The 27,507-nt window shown below is 59.2% G+C and overlaps 1 protein-coding gene across 9 annotated transcripts; it reads left to right on the forward strand.

Moving 5' to 3' along the window:
- Positions 1–321: 321 nt before the first annotated feature.
- Positions 322–24,202, forward strand: CIROZ (ciliated left-right organizer protein containing ZP-N domains). 9 transcript variants are annotated; one of them, XM_089299322.1, is made up of 11 exons: positions 322–419; positions 3,639–3,758; positions 6,648–6,772; positions 8,011–8,154; positions 13,283–13,321; positions 14,849–14,986; positions 15,484–15,568; positions 16,592–16,788; positions 17,017–17,140; positions 21,799–22,010; positions 22,461–24,202. In XM_089299322.1, the coding sequence occupies exons 2-11, from the start codon at positions 3,686–3,688 to the stop codon at positions 23,415–23,417; spliced, it is 2,094 nt and encodes a 697-aa protein (XP_089155448.1). In that variant the 5' UTR covers positions 322–419; positions 3,639–3,685; the 3' UTR covers positions 23,418–24,202. The 9 variants fall into 9 exon arrangements, 7 of the variants coding, with proteins under 7 accessions (XP_089155448.1, XP_089155452.1, XP_089155447.1 ...); XR_016210268.1 differs by lacking the exon at positions 322–419 and having other exon boundaries at positions 3,492–3,758; positions 15,484–15,522; XM_089299321.1 differs by lacking the exon at positions 322–419 and having other exon boundaries at positions 3,526–3,758.
- The last annotated feature ends 3,305 nt before the right edge of the window (positions 24,203–27,507 follow it).

Here is a 27,507-nt window from a genome sequence, read left to right on the forward strand (position 1 = left end):
TGCTTTCCCAGGTGCATTAGCAGGGAGCTGGATCAGAAGCAGAATAACCAGGACTCGAACCGGCGCTCTGATATGGGGTATGGGATTGCAGGCTGTGACTTAACCCACCGCACCACCACGCTGGCCCTAGAGCTGACTGTCATCCGAAATGTCTTTATTCAGCTATGTTTTCACTTGTCCATGATGGTTCTTTCTGTGTCTTGGCCATTGCACACAGTAGGCCCTCAAGAGGAACAGCATGGGGTGAGTGAATGGATGCAGGTAGATCGGGCCTCGGAGCCTGTGTGTCCCCTCCACGCTCTCTGTTCTGTCCTGCAGGGCTGTCTGCCTTGTCTGTGTTCAGGCTGCCGTGTCCGCGTGGAGTCTCCCCTCCAGGTCAAACAGGCACGGGGCGAGCCCTGCACGTGAAGCTCTGACAGGTAACTCGATGATACTTCCAGGCTCGGGCAGTTCCTGCGGAGACTGGTAGCTGGCGTGCTGGGGGGAGCTGGGTAACTCTGAAGTGAGACAGCCACAGAGCCTGCCCACAGTGTGGCTGTCCGCTGCCCTCTCCCAGCGCCAACAACATGGGAGCCAGGGAGGCCACGTGCCGGGGTCTCATGGCTGCCTGGTGCCGGGTTCAGGTTGGGCCTGGCATCCTCTGACTCAGAGCCCGGGGCTTGTTTCAGTCATAAACACCAGCACGCACGGCATGTGCCGTGTGCCGTTGCCAGGCTGGCCTTGCTGCCTCGTCCTTACATCAGCACGGTGTTTACAGCAGGGGACCGAGGTTCAGAAGAGCGAGGGACTCGTCTGCGGTCTCACAGCAGTGGGTGGCAGAGCCAGGACTTCAACCCGGGCAGCCATGCGCCTGCAGCCAATGAAGACCCTGTGCCAGTGCCATGCATCTGTCCAGCAGTGTTATGGGCCAGGCCTTGTGCTGGGCACGTGCCATGCATCCCTTCATTGTGTCTTTGAGACAGGCACTGTCACTGTGCCACAAGGTCAGGGGACGCCGAGACCACCTTCTTGTTTGTAAGATGTTACTTATTTGAAAGGCAGAGAGAGAGAGAGAGAGAGTTAGGGAGAGGGAGAAGAAGAAGGAGAGGGAGAGGGGGAGGGGGAGGGGATGGGAGGAGAGGGAGGAGATGGGGGAGGGGGAGGGAGATTTTCCATTCTCTGGTTCACTCCCCAAATGCTTATTTTAGCCAGAGCTGGGCCAGGCTGAAGCCAGGAGCCTAGAACTCCACCTGAGGCTCCACACGCATTGCAGGGGCCCAGTACTTGGATCATCACCCGCTGTTTTCCCAGGCGCATTCGCTGGAAGCTGGATTGGAAGCACAGTAGCTGGGACCCAATCCAGGAAGGTCCAATGTGGGATGCGGGTGTCCCGGCAGCAGCTTAACCCACGACACTACGATGCCTGCCCCGAGACTAGCCTCACCTTTTTTTTTTTTTTAAGATTTATTTATGGGTCAGCACTGTGGCAGAGCAGGTGAAGCTGCCGCCTGCAGTGCCGGCATCCCATATGGGCAGCAGTTGAGTCCCGGCTGCTCCTCTTCCCATCCAGCTCTCTGCTGTGGCCTGAGAAAGCAGTGGAAGATGGTCCAAGTCCTTGGGCCCCTGCACCCGCGTGGGAGACCAGAGGAGACTCCTGGCTCCTGGCTTCAGATTGGCTCAGCTCCAGCTGTCGTGGCCATCTGGGGAAGACCTCTCTCTCTGCTTCTGCCTCTCTCTCACTCAGCCTTTCAAATAAATAAATAAATCTTTTTAAAGAAAGAGATTTGCTTATTTACTTGAAAGGCATAGTGACAGAAGAGGAGAGCCAGAGGTAGATATCTTCCATCCACTGGCTCCCGAGGACGCCATCATCTCCCACCGCCTGCTCGGATGCAGTAACAGGAAGCTGGGTCAGCGGCAGAGCAGGCGGGGCTTGAACTGGCCCCTGGTATGGGATGCCGGCATCACCAGCACTGGCTTAACCCACTGTGCCACAACGCCAGCCCTGACCATCCTCCCTTTCGACTTCAAGTCGGAGAGTCCCCAAGACCATTTCAGGTTCAATAATCACACATCCTGGGGAGACCCGGGGCCAGGCTTCCAGGTGTCCTTACCTGAAGAGTCCGCCACTCCTGCTAACTTCTCCCAGCAGCAATGTGGGACAACACACAAAGAATGTGGCCAACCCGGGCCGAGGTCATCGAGTGGTCAGACAGGTGGGCGTGGCTGCCCTTAGTCTCCAGCCCCCGTGGTGAGCTGATGCCGCAGCCCCGGCATAACTCACATCGTCGGCAGGGGCTATCCGATGTGGCCAGTGCCCGCAAGGAAGCAGACACTCCTATTGGACAGAATATTCCGAGGGCTTAGAATTTGCCACCCAGGGGCCGGTGCCGCGGCTCACTAGGCTAATCCTCTGCCTTGCGGCGCCGGCACACCAGGTTCTAGTCCCGGTCGGGGTGCCGGATTCTGTCCCGGTTGCCCCTCTTCCAGGCCAGCTCTCTGCTGTGGCCTGGGAGTACAGTGGAGGATGGCCCAAGTGCTTGGGCCCTGCACCCCAGGGGAGACCAGGAGAAGCACCTGGCTCCTGCCATCGGATCAGCATGGTGCGCCGGCCGCGGCGGCCTTTGGAGGGTGAACCAACGGCAAAGGAAGACCTTTCTCTCTGTCTCTCTCACTGTCCACTCTGCCTGTCAAAAAAAAAAAAAAAAAAAAAAAAAAAGAATTTGCCACCCAGGTGCTGGGGAGAGGAGGGGGCCTCAAACCTCTTTGGGCCAAGGTTAATTCTTCCATGTGCCCGCCTTGCAAAAGAGGAAATGGGTCTCGGAGGGGTTAAATGACTTGTCCCAGGTGCGATAGCTGGAGCCAGCATCTGAGCCCTGAGCGTCCAGCTCCAGGGTTGGATGCACACAAGGTGTCCCTCCTGGCAGCTTGCAGGTCTCTGTCGAGAGAGAGATTAGCAGGTAAGATGCTTCCAGCCTTCCCAGGCCTCCTGTTGTCAGATGGTTCACACCTAGAGTGAGTTTCGTTCAAGCTGTCTCAGCTGTCCAGTGTTGGGGAGCGCCGGGCAGGGCTCCCTGGGGAAATAAGCAAGAGTCCACTTCCTATGGCCCAGCTGTCTCACGTGTCCCTGTGTGATTCCAGTGCTTGGATTGAAAACACGCACTTCACACACGTATGGCGGTGTCTGTGGATGCCAGGCACTGGGCAGGGTTTCGGGGCATGTGGTGAACAAATACCCCATAACTTACACTCTTCACGGAGGGCGTGGTTTGCACGTCTAGGGGACAGGCAGTAGACGCCTCTCCAGGGTGTGACGTCCTTCATTCCCATCTTTAGGACACGCCAGGCTCTGGCCAGAGCCGTGGGTGGAACAAATATTGACCCAGCGGCTACAGGCGCCAGGTGCCACTGTGAGGAAGAGCCATGGGGGTGGGGTGGGCAATACTGCCAACACAGCCCCTGCCCTACCTGAGCCCATTTTCACGTGAGTAAGAGGCGGGCTTATCTCCACCCATCTTCCCTCATGGGAGATCCCACGAACAGCCACACACCATAATTCTCATCAGTGGTATGAGCCGGGAAGGAGGGAGACACAGAGCTAGGGTGGAGGATGTGGGGGGGTGGTCACCTGCTCCCCACCACCCCCTTCTTCCTTCCAGAAGTGTCTTCCTGGTCGACCGATGAGGTCGAGTGCTTCTCTGATTACATGACCCTGTGGGTCCCACGGAGCCGCCTGGGAGGTTTGAAGCGGTGGCTGAGCAGAGTCCTGCACCCACCAGGTAAGGGTCGACGTCGGCTGGGTCAGACAGCGTCTTCGCTTGTACGCCAAGCCCACCCTTGGAAATTCGTAAGGCACCCTGTGGGACTGGTGTGGCCTAAATCTGTCCTGGGTGGGTTGGGCGCCCGGTGGCCGTTGGCTCTGGACATCTCAGAAGTAGCATTTGTGTATTAAAAGGCCACTTTTCCAGTAGAAATGCTGTGGATACATTAAGCTGTCGCCTGTTCTTTGGAGAGCCATTATTAATGGAAAACAATAGATTAATAGTTTTAAAACGCTTGTTCAATAAGTAATTTTTATGGCTCTGGATAGAGCCCATTAAACATTTCTGTGTGTTATTATAAAGAAGTTTTAAGCGTAAAATCATAAAGTCAATAATCAGAGAATTAGTCACAGCGGCCAGCCACAGCCCATTAGTTTTCTGCGCTGGCAGAGACACCTGTGGCTTTTGAGGGAGCGTTTTCATTTCGCGCGGCAGCCCGGCAGCGCCAGGTGGGGCTGGAGAAATGGCGGTGCCTGCTGCCTTCCGAGAACTTGAGCGGACAGCGAGCAGGTGTGAGCGGCGGGGTGCCAGGCAAATATTTACAAAGTGCAAACGTGGATGCAAAACTAAAGCGACCCAGGTCAATTTGCACATCCAGCCTCAGACACTTTATTTCCCCAGTGAGCCGCCTTCCACAGCCTCCCTCCGCCCGAGGCGCGGCCTTGATCTCCTGCTAAAGATAGTAGTGCAAGCTGCGAGCTGCTGGGAGGGGAGCCTCTCCCCCTGGGGGACCCCCACGCGGAGCCCCGTGTCCATCTCCCACCCACTGCACGCTGAAACTGCGAACCTTCAAGAACGGCCTTTAAAAAAATCATGTCAAGTGATACAAGATAATTGTGGAAACTAGAGGGAGGTCCAGGGCAGATGATGGAGCGGGCCCGTGATCCCTCTGCTCGGGGGGAGCGCTCTTGAGATCTCTGTCCTCCCACGGAGACTGCCTGAGCCTCCCGATGCCAGGCACGGTGCCAGCACCAGGGAGGCGGCGATGCCCCGGGTCGGGGGTGACAGGTAGGGAATAGAATCGATACGCAAACTGTTTGATGGCGGGTTGGCAGGCAGTGTGCACTGCGGAACAGAAAGCAAGGATTCAGGATCAGGAGTGTGGTCAGCGCAGGCTCGTGGGGCAGTGCGCAGGCAGGTAGGAAGGAGAGAGTTCCAGACCCAGAGCACGTTGGGTGCAGAGGCCCTGAGGCAGGAGTGCGCCTGGCATGCTTGAGACACAGCCCCAGTGGTGCGGCAGGGTCAGAGGGAGGGAGGTGGAGGGTATGGGGGAGGTGGTCAGCGAGTGAGGGGTCTTGGAGGACCTTGGCTCCCTGCCCCCTGCCCCCGCCAAGAGAAGAATGGAGGTGTCTGAGCAGAGGAGAGCAGGATCTGATAGAGCTTTGAACGGGATCCTGTTGGCCACCGTGCGGGTCACAGACACAGGGGCTAAGGGAGGAAGCCTGGAGCCAAGACAAGAGGAGCCCAGAGCAGGGAGACGGGGCCGGATTCCGGATGTGCCGCAGCCCCGCTTCCCTGTGGTTTAACTGTTCACTGTTTCTGTGACCTGCAGAAAATTCCAGAAACAACTCATAAGCTTTAAGTAACTTTCATTATAGTGTACAGGTAACCATTGTTCTATTTTATTATTAGTTATTGTTCTTTCTCTGCCTAAGTTTTTTTTTAAAGGTTTATTTATTTGAAAGTCAGAGTTACACAGAGAGAGAAGAGAGGCGGGGGGGGGGGGGCAGATCTTCTATCCAATGCTTCAATCCCCAGATGGCCGCAGTGGCCGGAGCTGCACTGATCCAAAGCCAGGAGCCAGGAGCTTCTTCTGGGTCTCCCACATGGGTGCAGGGGCCCAAGAACTTGGGCTATTTTCTTTCTTTCTTTTTCTTTTCTTTTTTTTTTTTTTTGGACAGGCAGAGTGGACAGTGAGAGAGAGAGACAGACAGAAAGGTCTTCCTTTGCCATTGGTTCACCCTCCAATGGCCGCCGCGGCCGGCACACCGCGCTGATCCGATGGCAGGAGCCAGGTACTTCTCCTGGTCTCCCATGGGGTGCAGGGCCCAAGCACTTGGACCATCCTCCACTGCACTCCCTGACCACAGCAGAGAGCTGGCCTGGAAGAGGGGCAACCGGGACAGGATCCGGCGCCCCGACCGGGACTAGAACCCGGTGTGCCGGCGCCGCAAGGCGGAGGATTAGCCTAGTGAGCCGCGGCGCCGGCGGGCCATTTTCTACTGCTTTCCCAGGCCATAGCAGAGAGCTGGACAGGAAGTGGAGCAACCGGGACTTGAACCGGTGCCCATATGGGATGCCAGCACTGCAGGCAGTGGCTTCACCTGCTACGCCACAGTGCCGGCCCCTGCCTAAGTTTTAAATGATACTTTATTATCATAGATTTGTGTGTTCAAATGCACTTCATAAAGTCTGTGGACAGTGGACTTACAGTCAGGCTTACCCCGACGGAATCTGCCTTGAGGATAACTGAGCGCTGGTTCCTGGGGTCAGGCAGCAGGGACCCAGGCACGTGCTCCAGGAAGTTTGGGAAGTACCTTCACGAGAGGCAAATGTGGCACCTGTAGGGTCTGGTGCCATCCGTGATTTCTGGCAGCCACAGAGCATCTTGGAGTGGGTCCCTGAGCCTAAGGGGCCGCCGAATCCCCCGTATCCGCCGTATCCGCCATATCGAAGGGGAAATCACTGGGCCTTCCTGAGGGTGCAAATCTTTCTGGGCCTTCTACCTCTGCCTCTTCCAGACACCCCAGGAGAGCAGCTCCGGGCAGAGGGTGTCGCTGTTTCTGACCTTGCTCACCAGTGGCCTCAGCAGGCTCAAGCCACGTTGCCGTCCCTTTCTCATTACAGGGACCTGGAGGGGCCCCGACCACCTGGATTCTTCCCTGGCCAAGTGTGGCTACTTCCTGCACCCTACTCCCGACGGGGACTTCATCTTCCGAGTTCGATACTCGGCCTGCTTTGTGCAGAAGGAGGTGGGCCTGTAGAATATTTATTTAAAAGACAGACAGACTGGCAGATGTTTGTCCACTCCACAAATGCCAGAAACAGCAGTGGCTGGGCCAGGCCGGAGCCAGGAGCCAGCTAATCACTCTGGGTCTCCCACTGGGTGGCAGGCCACTTGGGCCGTCATCTGCTGCCTCCCGGGGTGTGCATTAGCAGGAAGCTGGAATTGAAAGCGGAGCTGGGACTTGAACCTAGAACTCAAGCAGTGTCTTAACTGCTGTGCCAAATGCCGGGTCACGTAGAGGCCTCCCCCTCCCAGGAGCTTGAGGCCCTAGAAACCTGGGACCTCCCCAGTGAGGGCTGGAGAAGGGGGTTTCGGGGCTGGGGATGGAGGGGTGGGCTCATGCCAGTTAGAGGGGGGCAGGCCCTGACTTCTGCAGTGGCCTGGAGGGGGCGTGGCTCCCAGGTATTCTTGGTGGCTAACTTCCACTCCCTGGCTCCTGGGCAGGTGTAGTCCGGCCCAGGACCCTCACAGTCCCCCCCGTTTTCTCCTCTTTCATTTCTCATCCTCCTTCCGTGACTGAGCCCAGTTCTTCCCTAACGGGGTTGAGGCCCTTCCTGGGGATGGGATTTCAGGAGCTCGCCTCCTCCTTAGTCCTCATTCCCCTCCTCTCTGCGGTCGCCTCCTTTTGCACCCCCTCCCCCCAACAGCAGCCTTCTCAGGCCCTGCCCCCAACCTTACCCCTGGGTTCTCCCCACGTGGCGGGAGGAGGGCCCTCGTGGAGCCCATTGCTATGACATCTCTGAAGCTGCACCTTGCACACAGGGAGGGAGGGGATGAGCAGACCAGGTCTTTGTGCGCAGGCCGGGAACGGCCACGCGCCTTTACCTCGGGCCCTCGCTCCTCAGCTGCCTTGACTGTCAAATGGGCACAAGAAAGCCGGTCGTGGGTGTCAGAGGGGACACAGATGTTGAGCAAATGTTTGCTAACTGTCAGGGGAGCTCAACCAAGACCTCTTGTTCTGGCCAGGGCGGTCCCTCCCAGACCCACAGAGAATCCCCAGCCCTGAGGATTTCCCCGGTGGGAGCCCAGAGGCTGAAGCTGGGGTCTGGGTCCCTGCCAGTCTTAGTCTCCCTGCCCACCCTGCCTCCGAGACCTGCCAGCTTCTAATCCTATTTGCTGCTAACGGCCACTGACCCGTAATTGTGGCCTATTAACTGTGTTTCTCTCTTTCACCCACACGCACGGATCTCGCCCTGCTTCCAGACAGCAAATTACAGGTTGGAAATCAGAATATTTCAAAAAGGGGTGAAGAGGTTGGAGCGGAGTGATCGCTACGTAATGAAGTGTCCCCGAATCGGGTCGAGGCTGGGCCAGCAGAGCGTCCGCTGCAGCCCCGAGTTCATCCAGGTACCGGCTGCCCAGGGCCTGGGGGGCGGCCGTGGGGCATCTGTGCTGGACTTCTCTGTGAAGGTCAAGGCCGGCGGCCATGGCTCCGAGCCCAGGACATGGCCAGGCGGAGAAGCGGCGTCTGGGGCTGCCTCACGCCTCGTCCTCTGCAGAGGCCTGGGTTCTGCGGGGCTTTTCTGAGCACCAAGGGCTGAGATGGGCTAGGAGAGGGGGTGGGCTGAAGGTCTCTGAGTGGCTTTCTCCCTGTTGCCACGGGGCCACCTGCGTCATCACCAAGGCTGCAAAACCCTCTCTGTGTTCCTTCTCTCTGGGTTGAAAGTCGCGAGTTCGGATGCTGCGTTTTAGCTTGGGCCGTGGCGGTTACAGAGCTCAGGTGCCATCAGGTGTGCTGTGTCCATTTGGAAGATCAGCCCTGGAGGTTTATCCCCAAACCCCACTCGTCCTCTGCCTTACGGGCCGCTAACCCCCCCCTGGGGGGGGCTCTGTGAGCTGAGCCAGCCTGGGGGGTGGGGAGGATGGCAAACACCACAGGGGCCAAACCTGTCACAGAAAGGGTGTGGATTTTACCCCTGCCCTCATTTACTCAACAAAAACAAAAGTACTTCACAAGGTCTATGGAGAAATGGAATGAAGAGATGTTTCTTTTCCTCTCTGTCTCTCTACCTCCTAAGTAAATAAACAATTAAGTGGATAAGAAAGGGGAGCAGGTGTTTAGCCTCATGGCTAAGCCACCGGCATCTCACATCGAGGTGCCTGGATTTGAGTCCGGCTCCCAGTCCTGCTTCCTGCTAAGGCACACCCCGGGGGGCGGTGGTGATGGCTCAAGCCCCTGGGTCCCTGCCACCCACGTGGGAGACCTGGAGTGGGCGCTCATTCCCAGGTTTGGCCCCAGCCCAACTGTGGACATTGCAGCACTTGCGGTGTGAACCAGTAGACGCGAACTCTCTTTTTCTCTCTTCCAAATTAAAAAAAAAAGTTTATTATGATGCAAAAAAGTTCAGAATAGTTTTTCACAACATGCATCTTCTAAGAATTTTCTGGAGATGCCTCGTATGTAGGGCTCAGTCCGTGCCAGGCACTATTCTTACCGTTCTGTTTTAACTCACTTCACCTCCACGGCAACCCTAGGCAGCAGGTGCTCTTGTTATCCCCCGTCCAAGGATGAGAGAAGTAAACAGAGATTCAGAGATGGGCCGGGGACCCGCAGGGCGGTGCCGACTTGAGCGAGGTGGCAGGTGGGGGTGGGGCAAGTGGAGCAGCACAATCCCCACCCCAGCCCCCGCAGAGGGGCAGCAGCTACCCAACTCCAGTCCATCTTGCAGGATTTCCAACTTTTGATGAAAAACTGGAAATCTGTAATTGTTTGGGAAATCTCCTTATTAAAAAATAGTTGGCATTGTTTTTTTTTTTTTTTAAGATTTATTTGTTTATTTATTTGAGAGGCAGAGTTACAGACAGAGAGGGAAAGACAGAGAGAGAGGTTTTCCATCCACTGGTTCACTCCCCAAATGGCCACAACGGCTGGAGCTGCGCCGATCCAAAACCAGGAGCCAGGAGCTTCTTCCAGGTCTCCCATGTGGGTGCAGGGCCCCGGGGACTTGGGCCATCTTTCACTGCTTTCCCAGGTCATAGTAGAGAGCTGGATCTGAAGAGGAGCAGCAGAGACTCGAACCGGCGCCCATATAGGATGCTGGTGCTGTAGGTGGAGGCTTTACCCACTACACAACAGCGCCCACCCCAAGTTGCCTTTATTTTTATAAACGTGTGTGGTCCAATGAAATGCTGAATTTGGCCAGAGGGATGAGAAGGGAGACAGGAGGGAGGAGGAGGCTGGAGTGAAAACTCGGCTAATTAAGCACCTACTGCAGGGTCTTCCAAAAGCTCATGGATTTCAGATTTTCTGCTCTAAAATGAACTTATCTTTCCATCCATTGTCCATGGCATTTTTGAAGCCACCTTGCATTTGCTGGGTGCTGGTGCAAAAGTTTTGGCTAGGACAGAGCCCCTGGTCCCAGGAAGAGCGTATAGTGTTTTTCTCATCTGGCCTGGGCTTCTGGAATCTCTTTTAGCCAGCAGTTGGTTGTGTCAATTTCCTTCCTTCCTTTCTTTTTCTTTTTTTCTTTTTTGACAGGCAGAGTCAGACAATGAGAGAGAAAGAGAGACAGAGAGAAAGGTCTTCCTTCCAAGGAAGGGGAGGCAACTGGAAGAGGGGCAACCAGGACAGAATCCGGCGCCCCAACCGGGACTAGAACCCAGAGTGCTGGCACCACAGGCAGAGGATTAGCCCAGTGAGCCGTGGCACCGGCCTGTGTCAATTTTCTTTTTTTTTCTTTTCTTTTTTTTTTTTTTTTTTTTGACAGGCAGAGTGGACAGTGAGAGAGAGAGAGACAGAGAGAAAGGTCTTCCTTTGCCGTTGGTTCACCCTCCAATGGCCGCCGCGGCCAGCGCGCTGCGGCCGGCGCACCGCGCTGATCCGATGGCAGGAGCCAGGAGCCAGGTGCTTTTCCTGGTCTCCCATGGGGTGCAGGGCCCAAGCACCTGGGCCATCCTCCACTGCACTCCCTGGCCACAGCAGAGAGCTGGCCTGGAAGAGGGGCAACCAGGACAGAATCCGGCGCCCCGACCGGGACTAGAACCCGGTGTGCCGGCGCCGCTAGGCGGAGGATTAGCCTAGTGAGCCGCGGCGCCGGCCTCAATTTTCTATTGGTTTTTATTTAAGACTTATTTATTTGAAAGGCAGAATGATTGGGGCGGGGAGGGGAAAGAGACAGAGACAGAGACAGATCTTCCACCTGCTGATTAACTTCCCAAGCGGCCACAGCAGTCAGGGCTGGTCCAGGCAGAAGCCAGGAACCTGGAACTCCATCCAGGCCTCCCTTGTGGATGGCAGCGGCCCCAGCACCCAGGCCCATCTATCTGCTGCTTTCCCGGGGGTATTAACAGGGAGCTGGACTGGAAGCCGAGCAGCCGGGACTTGAGCTGGTGTTCTCGTAGGATGCAGGTGTCACAAGCAGCGGTTTTACCCACCGCACTGCAGTGCTGGTCCCTGGCCTGGTTTCGGAGTGAGTGCTCTGTCTGGCGGAGCCCCCAGTCCAGTCTCTGCTGAGCCCGCCTCACTGCCTTCCCGGACTCTGCAACCCCTTTGCTTCCCCGCCGTAAGGAGCAGAGCTAAAGGGGGGTGGTCTTCCTCTACCCACCTGCCTTGCAGGGGTGCCCCCAGTTATGGGTTTGACGTCCCAGGGCCGGCCACTTCTCCTGCGCACTGGGCCTGTAATTCCAGGAGCAGCCGCCAGGGGGGCTGATCCTGCGGCTGACACACGACACTGGGCGGAATCGCTGAGAACAGCGGGACCGACTCTCCGCTCTGCTGCCCGCTTTGTCTCCTTCTGCCGCCGAGGTGTGGGGGTGTGCGGGGGCCCACATTCCCAAACAAGGGCGCAGAGAGGTGGAAAGCACGCAAGCGACCGAAAACGGGTCTGCGCTGCCCCAGCCCCCGTCCCCGCAGCCCCCTCCCCCTATCTGAGAACCTCATCGAATTGACTGATTCATTCCTGGTGACTTCTGCAGCCGCCGCTTCCGTGGCTGCACCTTGAACTTGCATTAAGTTTTAATTAAAGCCGTTTCACCGGCCTTGCCCTTGGCTAAATGCAGCTGTGGGCACAGGGCACATAGATATTTAATACTCTGCCTCCCCCCGCTGATGGCGCAGGGTGCCCAAGGGTGTACCCGAGCCGTGCCCTGCTCGCAGCAATCCGCCAGCTCGCTTAAGTGTGCCCACAGGCCCTGAGCGGGAGGCCGAGCAATAACTATTCATTGCCCTGGGTTAAGTGTGCCCAGGGGCACCCGTAAACTCAACGCAGTGATTAGCGATGGCTCCCAGTGAAGGCTGCCCAGGTCCTGGGCGATGTCCGTGGACCCTAAATATAGCCTCCTCCTGGCGACTGAAAGGGCACCGTGCGCTCCGGCTGCGCCTTGGTCACCGCACCGCTTCCGTCTTGTGGGGGAAGGTCGCCCGCCTTCCTAAAACCCAGCCTGCGGGGCTCCGCTACCTTCGACCCAGGGCGGTGAGGACAGTGGGCAGCCCTGGCGGTTGGTGGGGGCAGGCTGAGTCCTCTGCAGCCTCTCGCCCAGCCGAAGGCGTCTTCCCGAATCTTCCCAAGTCAAAGCGGCTCCTTTCCCAAAGACAAGGTCATAGCAGGGCCCGCGGGCAGGGTTCCCTGTGGCCTGTCCAGAGCCTGTGGCTCGCTGGGGCCCGGAGGCAGCAGAGCTGGGACACCCAGAGGCCTGAGTGTGTGTGTGTGTGTCGGGGGGGTCCTCCTTCCAGCCCTACCCAGTCCTCTCGACGCTGGGAGAGGGTGGGAGTAGCCTTCGCCTAGGAGTCCGGCCCGTCCCCTCTGGCCTCGGTTGTGGGGGGTGGGAGCCAGAGGACCTCAGAGGGGCTCCCGTGGGTCTGTGGCTCCATCCCAAGTCTACACCTCTGGCCCAGGTGCACAGCCCAAGGGGGAGTGTGGGAAGAGCAGATGAGAGGACGCCGGGCGGGGGTGGGGCTGCAGCTGGGGCTCCAGGAAGGTCCCCCGCCCGCGCCAGCACCGTGTTCCTCACCTGTGAAAGGAGAGATAACGGCGCCACTGCACGGGCCGCCTGGGTGGGAGGCTCAGGTGCACTCCAGGACCAGCTGTCCTGTTTGCCGGGGACCGCCCTGTTTGGGTAGAGAGGCCTCAGTGGCAGAACTTCCCTCTCTGCCCTCACCTGTTGGGCCCAAAAAGGAAAGACAAGGGAGCAAAGCATGCTGGGAGGACCGGGAGGAGGCCCCGGAGACGAGCCGCATGCAAAGTGGGTTCTGAACAGCATCTGCACGTCACACACCCACTCTCGGCCTTGCCAGCTGTGCCCGGGACCCCGGCTGCCCCATCGGCCAGGCCCAGGGCGGCAGCTGAGGCTGCGACATCTCCCTGGCTCTGTTGACACTGGAGTCCCAGAACATAAATGATTTTCTTGTCTTAATGAGCAAACAGCCCGGCCGCCCGCTGGGGTGATTACCGGCGCTCTCGTGCCCGGGGCAGCAGCGTCTGCTCGCTCACCCTTGCTTGCCACTGCCAGGAGGTGTTGCTGTCTCTTTGTTCCGCAGGTCTCCCGGCCTCTGCCCCTCGGAAGCGACGGTGGGCAGGTGAGTAGGCCAGGAACAACTTTCTGGAAGGTTCTGCCAGGCCTGGTGCGCCTGTGGACAGCACCCACTCTCTGGATCTGGATCTTGGCTGCCAGAGCTTTCCTGATGATGTCCAGGCAGAAGCCCAAGGCCACCAGAGGGGCACCCTGAGGAGGGGGCCAGCTTTGCGTGGGGGGCCGAGTTTCTCCCTGCAAAGTCCCTGGTAACCGGAAGTCCCCCCCCCCAAGCCTCCCTGTTCCCAAGTCGCACAGCTGCGTCCCTGAGCCTGCCTGCTGCTGCCCGGGGTGGGTTTTCCGTAGCCTTCCGGAAGGAACCAGCCTTTCACTCCACGTCGCTTCCCCTTGAATCTCGGCTCTGGGACCTTGTTCTTTTTTCTTTTTTTTTTCTTTTTTTTTTTTTTAATTTTTTGACAGGCAGAGTGGACAGTGAGAGAGAGAGACAGAGAGAAAGGTCTTCCTTTGCCGTTGGTTCACTCTCCAATGGCCGCCGCGGCCGGCGCACCGCACTGATCCGAAGGCAGGAGCCAGGTACTTATCCTGGTCTCCCATGGGGTGCAGGGCCCAAGCACTTGGGCCATCCTCCACTGCACTCCCTGGCCACAGCAGAGAGCTGGACTGGAAGAGGGGCAACCGGGACAGAATCCGGAGCCCTGACCGGGACTAGAACCCGGTGTGCCGGCGCCACAAGGCGGAGGATTAGCCTAGTGAGCCGCGGCGCCGGCCAAGGGACCTTGTTCTTGCTCGGGGCCTGAATTCCTCCAGCCCGTCCTCCGAGGAAGGGGGCTGGGGAGCCTCCCGGCCCACCTTTCTCCCAACAGCAGGCACCCCCTGTGCACAAGGCCCTGGTGGTAAAGTGACAGCGGGAGCAGAGACAGGGCTGAGCGGTCGGCATTGCTCTGGGGTGACGGGACCTTCATTTCTTTCTTTGTGATTTATTTCTTTGAAAGGCAAGCATCAGAGATGGGGTGGGGTGGGAGAGATGGAGAGAGAGAGAGAGAGAGATGGAGAGAGAGAGAAAGGTGGGGGGGAGGAGATATCTTTCATCCATGGTTCACGCCCTCAATGCTGCAATACCCAGGGCGGAGCCAGGCTGAAGCCAAGAACTCCATCTGGGTCTCCCACATGAATGGCAGAGACCCCAGCACTTGGGCCATCCTCCACTGCCTTCCCAGACGCATTAGCAGGGAGCTGGATTGGAAGTGGAACAGCCAGGACGCCAGTGGGCTCTCCAGTACGGGATGCCAGCACTGCAAGCGGTGGCTTAACCGGCTGCTCCACAACGCTAGCCCCACCTTCATTTCTTTAGCCCTGCTGTGCCGGGCACCCTGCAAAGTAGCTGAACCCCAAAGAGCCAGGGCGCCCACGTCTTCTGTGTCTCCCCCGTCAGCAGCCTGCCCTCCTGCCCTGGTCCACCCCTTCCTCCTGCGGTGCTGGACCTTCCTGAGGTCCCCTTGAGTGTCCCTCTCCTGTACTCTGGTGACTGTGTCTCCCTGGCTCACTGACGTGTGCACGTGTCCCGCTGCTTCAGATGCCCTGGCTGCTGTCCCTCCGAGGGGAGCTGGTGGCCTCCCTGGAGGATGCCGGCCTGATGGGATTGTCCGTGGACATCAATGCCTCCGAAATCACTGTGCAAAGCCCGCGACAAGACCTTCTTCAGAGGCGGGAGGTCAGCAGTGGACAGCCAGTCCTGCCAGGCTGCGGGTCCTCCAGGCACGGCACCCGCAGGAGCAGTTTGCCACCCTGCCAGTGCCGACTCAAATGTCCACCTGCGAGACCGGACAGATTTAGGCAGGCGGCTTTGAAAATTGGACCCCATTAGCGTAAAGTGCTCTGCTCGGCAGATGAGGGGCCCTGTAATCATGCATTCAGCGCGTCCTGATGGTGGTGGCAGGAGCGTAATTACCGTCTCTTTAAATAGCCCAAAGTTGCCGGGTAAGAGGAGACGGCTCACATGACATTTGCTCCAAGCTCGCTTCCTGCTAAAAATATCCCCGCTAAATAATATTTCCTGGTTGCATCGGGGCGGTGGTCCCCGACCTGGGCTTGGGAGGGCTCGGGGCTTAGTCCAGAGACCAGTTTGAAGCGGGGGTGAGGAGGGCTGGGGGGGTTGCGTCCAGAAGGAGCTGTTTCAGAGGCCACAGGGCGGCCGTTCTGTCTCACCAGGTGCTGAACACCTCTGCGGAGCTCCTGCCACTCTGGCTGGTGAGCGGTTCCTATGCCTACTCCCTAGAAGCTGCTTGCCCCCTGGGTAAGACCCGGGAGTGCCCCTAACGGCACCCTCCTGACTGCATCACCCTGGCCCCCTCTGTGTCTCTCTCTCCACTGGGCACCTTATTCCCCTCGCTCCCGCCCCGCCTCCTCTCTTCTCGGCTCCAGTCGTGACCGTGCGTTTCTGAAATGCTGGATGGGGTGTAGGGTGCCGGGGAGAAGCTGAAGGCCGGCAGAGCTGGGGCTGGGGCCCCCCAAGCCGGGAGAGCCCCCGCAGCCTTGCTCGGACACCCACGCGCACTGCTGGCGTCTGGGACCCGACACGTGCTCAGCTGTTGGGCTCAGTCTGGGGTGACACCATTGCCACGTGCCTTATGTAACATAAAGAGGCCCGGAATCTGAAAGACCACTTCCTACCTCCAGGGAATTTAAATTCTCAAGAACTCGGTATGCAAACTTAGGTGGATCAAAGACTTCATCCTGTGTGGGTAGAGCAGAAATGACTAAGCCTTCCCGTGTGTGCGTATAGGATTTCATCACGGACCTGAGTTTCGGGATCAGGGCTCTGGGGAGTTTCAGGCATTGGGGTGGCCCAGCCAGGCCCGGCAACATCTCTTCTGTTCTGATGTTTGAAATCCCTTTATTTGGAGACAAATGGTTTCATTTAGCAACTGCAGAGCTGGCGTAATACGCCCTCGCGAGAGAGCTGACACGATGAAATTCTTGCTAAAGTGTAAACAGCTGATAGGAGCTGCGTTTCCTCAGAGCCCTGGGCCGGGGCACGGGGCCGGGGCGACCGTCTTGGCGGAGACATCTCTGCAGTTTCTGGGGTGCAGCCCTGCTCCTGCCGTCTGTTTCCTCGGGGGCCTCTGCAGATGACGGGAGCCCCTGAGGGTCTGGGGTGGCCCTTTCTCCTTCTCGCTCCACCCACGCAGCTGCGTTCCAGGACACCAAGTCACCTGCTGGCTGTCACCGCCTGGTGAAGCGACACCGCGCTGGCCACAGATGGCCCCCAGGCCCGTGAAGTGCGGCTCTCTCTGTGTCACGTGTCCTTCCGTTGCAGGGTCAGCCCAGCCTGAGTCAGAGGTCTTAGTTCACGTCCCCAAGCAGAGACTGGGTCTGGTCAAAAGAGGGTCTCACATCAAGGAGAGCTTGAGCCTGCGGTTCCTCCGGGTCCACCAGGCCGGCACCTTCACCGTGACCGAGAGCGGGGATTTTGTGGTGGTCAGCATCCCGGCGGCCGGACTGTTGCGCGTCCAGGTCAGTGTCCTGGTGGCGTCACCAGCCTGCCCTCTCCCAAGACCACTTCTCTGGGCCATGGCCGCCGTGCAGAGTCGGGCACCGGGAGGGCAGATCTGGGGGTGCAGCTCCAGAGGGACCTTGCGCTCGTGCCCCTGAGCCCCAGCACTCTTGCGGAGGCGTCTCTGCGGGGGCGGGAGTGCCAGGAAGCCCCCTGCCAGGCCCAACGCATCCCTCCTGGCCCCGCAGCAATGCCAGGAGGCCCGAGGAGGCCCGGGGACCAGAGCTTTCTACAGGGTGGACCTGAGCCTGCAGTTTGCCGAGATGATGGCCCCGGTCGTCTGGACGGTGGAGAGCGCCTTCCCCTGTGTGGGTAAGACAGGCACCAGGAGGGAGGGTGAGCCTGTGGGGGACAGGCAGGCCCCGCGTGCACCCCTCTCCCTGGCCCTGGGCTTCTTTCTCCCGGGACTGACGGGTCCCACACCCAACCAGGTAAGGAAGTGATGGGGTCAGACCCACTGGCCAGAGCCTTCATGAGGACAAGGGCAGCACAGGGTCCCCTGGGTGACGAGGTCCCTGGCTCTGGAGTCGGAAGAGGGTGGGGCGGGAGGTGAGCGTCAGCTTCCCAGCCATCTGCACAGCCTCGGCAAGAGACCTTGTGGAGACTCGGTTTCTTCATCTGGAAAATGGGAACACCAGTACCTGTTACGCAGATGGGCTGAGAAGACCGGGGGGAGGGGTGGTCAGTGATGTAGAAGAGCCTGGCAGGAGGCAGATTGCTTCTGTCCTCATCTGTCCAGCTCTCCCTACTCGGGGCCCAGCTGTTCAGTACGCTCCAATAGACGGGTCAGGCTCTCGGGCCAAGAGCACTCCACCATGCAACCTTTCTCTCTCCTTCTCTCCCTCTTCCTTCCTCTCCTTCTTCTTCTTTTTAAATTGTGAAAGAGAGAGAGAAAGAGAAAAAGCTTCCATCCACTGAGTTACTCCGCAAATACCTGCCCACAACAGCCAGGGCCGGGCCAGGCTGAAGCCAGGAGCCAGGAGCTTTACCCAGGGCTCGCACGTGGGTGGCAGGGGCCCGGGAACGTGAACCGTCACCTGCTGCCTCCCGAGTCAGGAAGCTGGAGCCAGGAGCCGGAGCTGGGATTCCAACCCACGCGTCTGGCGTGGGGCGCAGGCATCCCGCTGGGGTCTGAGCGGCGAGGGCGAATCCCCACCCTGCGACTCACTGCTTGACCGGCGAGGAACCGCCTTCTGAACGTGGTGTGTGTCCTCCACGCCAGGACACGGGGATTTCATCTTGAAAGGGGTTTTTCGGTGTGAGCGCGGCTACCAGCCGACCTGGCACTCACACGTGCAAAACCACCGGGAGCAAACGCCATTGAGACACAGCGTAAGGAAATGCACATAATTCACAAATGCTGTCGATCACTTTCATCTCCGACTTCCCCGCGGTCCTCAATAGAAGACAGACGCGCAGGAGATTCAACTCAGATGTTAGCCGCGCCAAGAATGCCCGGTTACCAGGATATGATGTTTCGGTACTGCATAAAAATGTAATTATATTCAGAACTATATTTAAAGATTAAAAGGGGGACTGCCTACCACGTACAGCCCCCAGTTCAGAATTGGAAACATAGGGAAAGACGGAGTGGAGGAGGAGTTCTGGGTCCCCTAAAAATGGCAACGTTTCCCGCAAGTTTTTACGCATTTCGGCTCTTTTTCTCTTCCCAGTTTCCTGCAGCCACGACATGGATTTTGCAAAGGCTGGGGCTTTACCCGACAAATATGTACCAAGCACAGAGGCCCAGCACGAGGCTTGAGGGGCCGCAGAGGCCCCCGGATTCGGCTCTGGGTGTCCAGCGGCGTCCAGTCTGCAGGGGGAGATGAGAGGTGTCCAGAGAATGCCCGTGGAGGGCGGGGGGCTCAGGGGTGACACCAGAGAGCCGGTGAGCCTCGTCTTGGGCCTTGAAGAGACGGTCAAGTTGTTAACACAGAGGTGATGAGCAAAATACAAAAATAGCAGCAGCAATAAAGACATGTTAGGAAGGTTTTTTTTTTTTTTTCCTCTCTGGAATGATTTACACAGGAAAAGAATGTTCTCTTCCCCATCGTATTACTTACATGTCAGCAGCCGGAATGACTCTCCCTTCTCTGGCTCCCAGGACCCCTCGCCTGCCTCCCCCCGGGGGCCTCTCAGTCTTTCTATTCTTATCGTGGCCAGTGGGGCAGGCTCCCGCCTCGGTGGACGCCCTGAGCCCGGGGCCGCGTCTGCCTCTTGTCCAGGTTTGTCCGTCTTTGCCGGTCTTTGATCAACACTTCATACCTACTTGTTACGTTGCAGTTTCGCTAGGAATTTTCAAGAGGATGTTTTAGACAAAGACCACTTTTTTTCCTTTGTAAATATGTGACTAACGAAGGGGAATATTAGTGGGTTGCCTGGGCTCTCTGTGGTCACGGGCGTTTTAGTGTCTTTCCCCCTCCCCACAAAGTCCTGGAACCTACAGGACATGTCCTGATTATTTCAGATGGTGGCTGTTAAGACAGTGGGGGTATCGGATGCCTCGGCGGCTTAACCCTCTGAACCACAGCGCCAGCCCTCCCTCCACGCCTTGTAAGGATTTATTTATTTATTTGAAAGGCAGAGTTAGAGAGAGAGAGAGAGAGAGAAGGAAAAACAGAGAGAGCACACATCCTACTAAAAACACAACCTCAGGGCTGGTGTTGTGGTGCAGCGGGTTAAGCCACTTGCTGCCTGCAGCACCAGCATCCCTTATGTGCAATGGTTCGAGTCCCAGCTGCTCCACTTCCAATCCAGCTCCCTGCTAATGCACCTGGGAAAGCAGCAGAAGATGGTCTGAGTGCTTGGGACTTGCACCGGAGTGGGAGGCCCAGGGAAGGCTCCTGGCTCCTGGCTTTGGCTTGGCCCTGCCCTGGCCTTTGTTGCTGTTTGGGGAGTGAGCCGGCAGGTGCAGGGCCTCTCTGTCTCTCCCTCTCTCCCTGTGACTCTGCCTTTCAAATAAATAAAGAGAATCTTAAAAAAAAAAAAAAAAGTGGGGAAGTAGAGTGTGCACCTGGCAAGATAAATTTAGAGAAGAGGAGGGGAGAGATAACCGTTCCACATTTTTATAGAAAGATTTGTTTATTTATTTGAAAGGCAGAGTTACAGGGAGAGAAGGAAATTAAAAGATCTTCCATCTGCTGGTTCACTCCCAAGATGGCCACAATGGTCAGGGCTGGGCCAGGCCAAGGCCAGAAGCCTGGACCCTATTCAGACCTTCCACTTGGGTGGCAGGAGCCCCGGCACTGGGGCCATTTTCTGCTGCTTTCCCAGGTGCCTTAGCAGGGAGCTGGATTGGAAGTGGAGCAGCTGGGACTTGAACCAGCGCCCATGTGGGATGCGGCAGTGGCTTCACCCGCTGTACCACAGTACTGGCCCCTGTTTTCACGTTTAAAAAACTGTCTATTTATTTGTTTATTTGAGAGACAGACAGACAGAACTGTCACCTGCTGCTTTACCCCCCAGATGCCCGCAACAGTTGGGGCTGGGGTTGGGCTTGAGCCAGGGCTGGGAGCGAGGACCCAATCCAGGTCTCCCGTGTGGGCAGCGGGGACCTAACGACTTGAGTCATCCCTGCTGCCCCCCGAGTGACCCCGGTGGGAGTTGGAGCCAGGGTCAAGCCCAGGCACTCAGTGTGGGATGCTGGTGTCCTAACGCTCAGGCTGACGGCCTGCTCCCTGTTTGTGCAGTGGACAGTGGACAGCAGAGGTCATGGTGGGCAATGCCTCTGGGGGTAGGGAGGAGGAAGCCCGGGGCCCAGGTGTGGGGGCTCCTGAGAACCCTGCACCTGCCTCACTCGGCCGGAGCCCATCCCCCCTCATAGTGCTCTGATCATCCACGTGAGTCTGGTTCTAGAAAAGCCCTGCCTTTAACGTTTTGTCAGTTAATTAAAAATCTCTAAGACACTCTGCAGGCCACATCAGACGCGACTTAGGCCTGTATTTGACCCGTGGACCAGGATTTGCAAGTTTGAACCCAACAGTTCTGGACCTTGGTGGGGGGGTGAGTTTGGCCTCCCCAGAGGGTGCTTGGCAGCGTCTGTAGCATTGTTGGTTGTGACCGAGGGAGCTGCTGCCGCTGCCTGGTGGGTGGAGGCCTTGGCCGCTGCTAAACATTCCCTGCCCCGAGCAGAGAGGGTCTGGTGTGAGGGCCGGATCTCACCTCAGGCTGGCTGGCGGGAGTCTGCCCAGGGCTGTGAGGTGCCTGCGGCTGGGCTGGTGTGTTTAACCTCCAAGTGGGAAATAGCTCCACAATCAAACTGGTGGTGGCATCCGGCCCGGGCCAGGTGCTCTCTGCAGGAAACCTGACTTCTTGCAATTCAATTTCACTTTCAGAGATGTGTCTTGATGTGCACCCAGTCTGAAAAAGGATTCCCCGGGGCTGGTGCTGTGGCGTAGAGGGTTAAGGCACTGTCTACAGTGCCAGCATCCCATATGGACAACCGTTCAAGTCCTGGATGCTCCACTTCCAATTCAGCTCCCTGCTAATGTGCCTGGGAAAACAACAGCAGAAAAAAAAAAAAAACAACTCAAGGTCATCTGTGAAGTTCAAAATTCAGGCCTGTGCTTCAATTTTTAAAAAATATTTATTTATTTTAAATGTAGAGTTAGAGAGAGAGTTCTTCCATCCACTGGTTCACTCCCCAGATGGCCACAATGGCCAGGGCTGGGCCAGGCAAAAGCCAGGAGCCAGGAGCTTCCTCCAGGTCTCCCACGTGGGTGCAGGGGCCCAAGCACTTGGGCCATCTTCCACTGCTTTCCCAGGCCATTAGCAGAGAGCTGGATTAGAACTGGAGCAGCCAGGGCTCAAGCTGGTGCCCATAGGGATGCCGGTGCCGCAGGCAGTGGCTTTACCTGCTCCACCACAGCGCCGGGCACATTCGAGCTCTCCAAGCTTGCATTCCCCCACCTGCAGTAAAGGGGACCCTCGTGGTCTGACAGCAGGGTATTTGGGGAATTTTATTTTCTTAGGAAGAAGACCGACCTCTGCCTCCTTTCTGGAAGGTTCAGGCACGGAGTTGCCGACCTCAACAGCCGCACCAAGGACCTCTCCATCCACGCAGTCCCCAAGCTCGGAGACCCCTGTGGCAGGAGTGTGGTCTGCTGCCTCTGCCCAGCGCCGAGCTGCAGGAGCCACTGCCCCGGAAGGGCTTTCTCAGGACCCTAACCACGCACTGGCCAAGGCAAGTCCCGCTGTGCCCTCTGTCCATGGGTTCCTCCAAAGGGTTTGGTGCCCATAAGCCATCCGCAGGGCCAGCTGGGCGTGAGATTTCTCTTTCACCACCATTCTTTCAGAGTCAGCCCCACTCTGACCCTACCCCCACCCCACCCCCAACTCTGTCACCTCACCCAGTTTCTCACCTGAAGGCAGGCCCCTCCCCCCTATCCTGGCTGCCCCCAGCCTACCAGTGCCTACCAGAGCAAACGGAGGAGTAGGATCACAGCTATAAACTTAAAGTAGGGGAGGGAAACTGAGGCACATCCCAAAGGACTTGGGGTAGAAACCGGAGAACCAGCTGAGGTCTAGAAGCTTCCACAGGCCCTTCTCCTGGCCCGAGAGCCTCAGGCAGCCAGCGCCCACCTGCATTAATTTCTAATGCTGCTTCTCTTTCTACACTCTCTCGCCACAGCAGGAGCGTGAACGGTTCCCACAGAGAGCCAGACCGGCAGGAGGAAGCTGGACCCCCACTGCCTCCCTCACCCCCAGAGCCACGGAGGCTGAGTGCGGCCCCCCGGCACCCCCGGGGGAAGTGGGGTTACCTGGATCTCCCCCGCCTTCAGCCACGCCCTCCCTAGAGTCCGCAGGAGCTGTTCAGGCTGGCCCCAGCCCCCCACGTCGAGGTTCCCCAGACCCCACTGCCCTGCCCGTGCCTTCGTCCTCAGAAGTCTCCTCTCCTCCGTCACCTCCGTCCGAACGGCCCCAACTGTTTCTGGGCTCAGGACCGTCACTTGCCCCTGCTGAAGGTCTAGGGGCTGAGAGGCCTGGGCCGGACCCTGCCCAGCCACCAGGAAGCCCCCTGCTGCAGGGAGAGTCACCGGGGCAGGAGGCCACTGCTGAGCCCGTCCAGAGGGAGCCTGACCAGGCCAGCAAGGGTCTCCAGCCACTGAGGGAGCCCCCGATGGCCAGCCTGGCAGAGGAGGCGCTGGTTCCCTGCCAACCTGCCTCTCTCCCCAGCGTGGGCCTGGCCTCCCCAGAACCAAGTCAGGACACACAAGGGCTGCGATGCACCAGCCTGCAAGGGCTGGAGGCCGCGGCTGCCACCCCAAGGGCGGGGCAGCGGGGGACCGCATCACCAGATCCCACTGGGAGCCACAGGGCGAGCCCAGCGGCCTCCCCAGCCGCCCGTCCGGCCCCCACCTCCAAGAAGCCCGCCGCCTCATCCGTGCAGGGGTCAGGCAGAGCTGGGGACCTGGAGTCAGTCCCCAGGGGGTCCCTGGGCCGGGACGCGTCGGGGGCTGCACACCCATCCGGCCTTCCACCTCTGCAAGCCCCGACCCCGCCGGCTCCTGTGGCACCTTCACCCCCAGCCTGGCCGAGCCTGGACACCCACCCCCCACTGGCCGCGGGGCCTTGGCCCACCAGGAGATGACAGGGCCCACCTGGGCACCTGGCTCTGGGTGCTTCTGAGCCTCGGCACCCCACGGAGGGGCTTTCTGAGGGGCCCCTGGCTGGGCTGCTGTGGAGACCCTGGGGGTGAGTCCTGGGAGTGCCCCTGGGAGGCAGCCCAGGTGCCCCGGCCTCTCCTGTGCCTGGGCCAGGCGAGAGCGCGGAGCTCTGCAGCCCCGCCTGCCAGGGACCAGGGTTCAAGTCCTGGTTTCTCTGCTCTCTGGCTGTGTGACCCTCTCTGAGCCTCAATTTCCTGATCAGTCAAGTGGGAAGATTAGAGTCCACCCCAGCGGGGCAGGGGATAGACAGAGCCCCGCACAGGGCAGCCGGACAGCTCGGCTCCAGCCCAGGAGAGCAGGGCGGGACACCAGCCACAGTCAGGCCTCTCTGAGGGGGAGGGGGGTAGGACCCCCAAGATGGTCTTCGGCCTCGGGCCTTGGGGCACCGTGGCCCCAGCTGTCTAAGGCCTCAGGGAGGAGAACTGTCTCCTCGCTTTTCCTCTGCAGCGGTGGGTACCCCGCGGGTTCAGCCACCTCCAGCGACGCCCGGTGACCCCGTGGCGCAGGCTACCCGGCTCGGAAGCCCGGCTGTGGTTGGGCACGGCGGCCTGGGCCTGCCGGAACAGCGCGCCCACCCCGTGCTTCCCTGGAAGGGTGGCACCCCCACCCTCCAGGCCGACCCACCCCTGGAAGTGGGATTTGAAACACGGCCAAGAGAGGAGGCTCCACCCGCCCGGCTCAAGGAGTAAATAAATAAATAAATAATCAGGGTTGTCTTGGCTGATAAACGGCCCCCACCTCGAGGACCACCGCTCCCCCCGGCCGCCCCCGCCTTCCTCCTTCTCCGGGCAGATCCATCCCAGGCAAAAGCTTAATAGCCCCATTTAAGGCTTTTCCTTTTCACCACGGAACTGAGCCGCTTCTGCCATTACGAGGTTTTCAGCTTCTCTCTGAAATCAAATTACCGACTCCATTTAATTTTTTAAAAGCTTGGATGATTTCCCTTCTTGAATGGGAGCCGTGACTCCAAGGCCAGCCCCCACCTCGCCCCACCCTGCCAGGCAGTTCCCCTGTGGGCAGCTGCTGCCCAGGGATGGCAGCCCCCACGCCGTGCAAGCCCGACACCGAGAGGAGGCCGGCGGGCAGAGGCCCATGCCGCCTGTGCTCCCTGGGCACCTGGGCTGGGAGAGGAAACACAGCCGCGGCCTGGCCCGGGGCCTGCGTCGACTCTGGAGGCTTCAGGGGCTGGGCGGGGGTGTGGGGGGTCAGTGGTTAGAGCCCGGTGCTGCTGCTGGGGGCTCCCCGAGCATGTGCAGGACCCCACCCTGGATAGGTGTTTGTGGGGTGCCTCCCCTGAGCCAGGAGCCATCCCAGTTCTGGGGAGGCTGCGCTGCATCAGACAAAAAGGCCCTCGTGCAGGAAGGAGTGTTCCGGGGGTGCAGGAAGGGGGGATCTGGAGGTCGACAATAAGAGCGTGTAGACAAGTCCAGGTACCGCCGAGTGCTCTGAAGAGACCTGGACAGGCGGCCCGGGTGGGTGGGAAGGCCAGGGTGACCCCTCCTGGGGCACAAGGGGCAACCCTGGAGAGAGCTGGGGGAGGCATTGGGCAGAGGCACATGTGCAAGGGCCCGAGAGGGCTGCAGGGACAGAAAGGAGGCCTTCGGAGCGGGGGGGGGGGGGGCCGGAGCAGAAGAGTGGGGGTGGCAGGAGGCTGCGGGCTTGGAGGCCCGCCGGGAGCCCAGCATTTATTCCGGCTCCACAGGCAAGCACAGGAGTGGCTGACTCCAGTGCAGAGTGGGTGTCTGAGGGACAAGGGTGGCAGCAAGGCCCCCTCCCCACTGGAGAGAAAGGTGACCCAAGGGTGGCTTCTTGCAGGACTGTGCCACGCCCACTGGTGGCCGGCCTGACGTGGGGGAGCAGCTGCTGGGTGCGGTTGGAGACAGGGGCCTCTGGTGTGTCCCAGGGGTCTCTGTCCCCGTGTCCTGCAGCCCCCAGCCACCCTTCACCGTTTCCATCCCCTCCAGGCCACGTGGCTCGGGGACACCTTATCCCAGGGACGCGCATGCTCTCAGGAGTCCTGAGAGCCAGGGCAGACGCTTTCCCAGGTCCGGTTGCCATAGAGGGAGACCAGGGGGATGGAGTTAATAAAGTCAGCAGGCTCCACCCGGCGCCTGGGTCTCCCCGGCTGAGGGGCTGGGCTCGCGGACACAGGAACAGACCCCTTCACTCCTCTCCCTTCGCTGGCCTCGCTCTGAAACGCAGGACCAGAGGGGTCGTGAAATGTGAGCAGTGACATCTGGCACGGAGGGCTCCGCCCTTGGGGTCAGCGGCTGCCCGGCGGGGTCTCACGGAGTGTCCAGTGCTGGTCCCTTTCCCTTCTGGGCTCCCCTCCACGAGCACAGAACCTGTCTTGAGCACGCCTTGCAACACCCAGACCCAGCGTTTCCCCCGGCCGAAGGCCCTAGATCCCCGGGGTTTTGGGTGCTCCCCCGGCCGAGCCGGCAGCACGACGCCTCTTTCCGGCTTTGTTGCAAGTCCCTCCTGGGCATTTGCATATTACTTAAACTGGAACCCGAGTTATCAGCTTAGTAATCCTGCAGGTTACTGCAGAACCAGTGAGGCAGCCTGGTGGGACGAGCTCCCGCTGGGTGTCAGGAGACCAGACTGCCCCGCCCAGGCCGTGACCCCTTGAGCTGGTCAAGTTCACTTCCTGAGCGTGGGTTTCAGCTCTGGACTGTGTGGAAACATGTGGCTGGGGGTCTCTGATCTGTGTCAGGCCCAGCAGCTGCTGGAGATGCGAGCTAAGGGTCTCCCAGGCTGCTCGGGACTGCGCCCCGCTCCTGAGTGTCCATCCTATCTAGCTCAGCCCTCTGCTGCTCACAGTGAGGGCCGAGGGCTGCCGGAGACAGGAGGCCGTGCCAGGTGGGAGGCTGAGACGGAACAATGTGGACAGAAGCTCATTTGCAGAGCCCACCCCTTGCTTGCTCCATGGGTGACCTCCCACCTGCTCCTCTCCCTCGCCCCTCATCCTGGATCTCAAAGCCAGCAGCATCAGCATCTCCTGGAAGCTTGTTAGAAACAGGTTCTCAGGCCCCACCTCGTCCTACAGACCTAGAAACCCAGGGGCTCGGCGGCATCACCGCGTAAGCTGAGCACCAGTGCCCAGGGGGACCGTGAGGGGGCAGCCCCTGAGTCAGAGGCCCCGCCCCTCCCTAAAGACAGCCACACGTGACATCCCCACCGGTCCCTCGCGGCCTCTGGCACCACCCCTGTGAGGAAGGAAGGATTGTGTCTTTTAGTTTTTGCAGGCAAGGGAGCTGAGGTTTGGGACTGTGCCCAAGGTGGTCCAGCTAGCATATGGCAGGGCCAGCCTCGAACCCTGGCTGCCTCATCGCGAGGCCAGGGCTTTCTCCTGGACCCCTTGGGTCTCCCAGGTTCCTTAGACCGAGGCGTATGCGGGCGCGGACATCCATCAGCCGCAGGGGACGTGGCCCCTTCCAGCTCCCTCTGCCTGACTTCCAGTTGCAATCGTGGGAAGTGGCATCCAGGAAGCATAAATTTGCCTGGCAGTTGAGTAAGAGCTCTGAAAGGAGTCACACGGCAGGGAGATGGGACTTTATTTCTCAATGAAATAGCCTTTTTATGGCTGGAATAAAAGTGCCAGGGGCCGCCTATGCCAGGAAGTAGCAAGCCCATTTGATAAACTCCTTCAGCCGGGGTGGGGCTGCCCGGGAGGCGGCTGGCGGAGAGCAGACCCGTGTTCCCGCCTGCGTGGTCCTCTGCAGGTGAAAGTCGTGGAACGGCCCCGGGGTTGGGGGTGGAGGGGGGTGCCTCCCAGCTGGGTTAGGGCGGGCACCTGGGCTCTGTGAGCGCCTTCCCTGGGCGGCCAGGTCCTCGGAGCACAGCTGCAGCGCACAGAGCCGGCAGCAGGGGGCAGCATATTCCACTGTTGCAGCCCGGCCAGTGGGTGCTGCCGGGGGCTGCCAGGTGGGCAGTGGGGGTCTCGGAGGCTCAGCAGTAACCCCTCCTTGGGGCTTCTTCGGCCTCCCCTCCTCCCAGCCTCTTGACAACCGC

Source organism: Oryctolagus cuniculus, chromosome 7, assembly GCF_051225735.1.
Source record: "Oryctolagus cuniculus isolate XC-2025 breed Fujian yellow rabbit chromosome 7, ASM5122573v1, whole genome shotgun sequence".
Taxonomy (NCBI): domain Eukaryota; kingdom Metazoa; phylum Chordata; class Mammalia; order Lagomorpha; family Leporidae; genus Oryctolagus; species Oryctolagus cuniculus.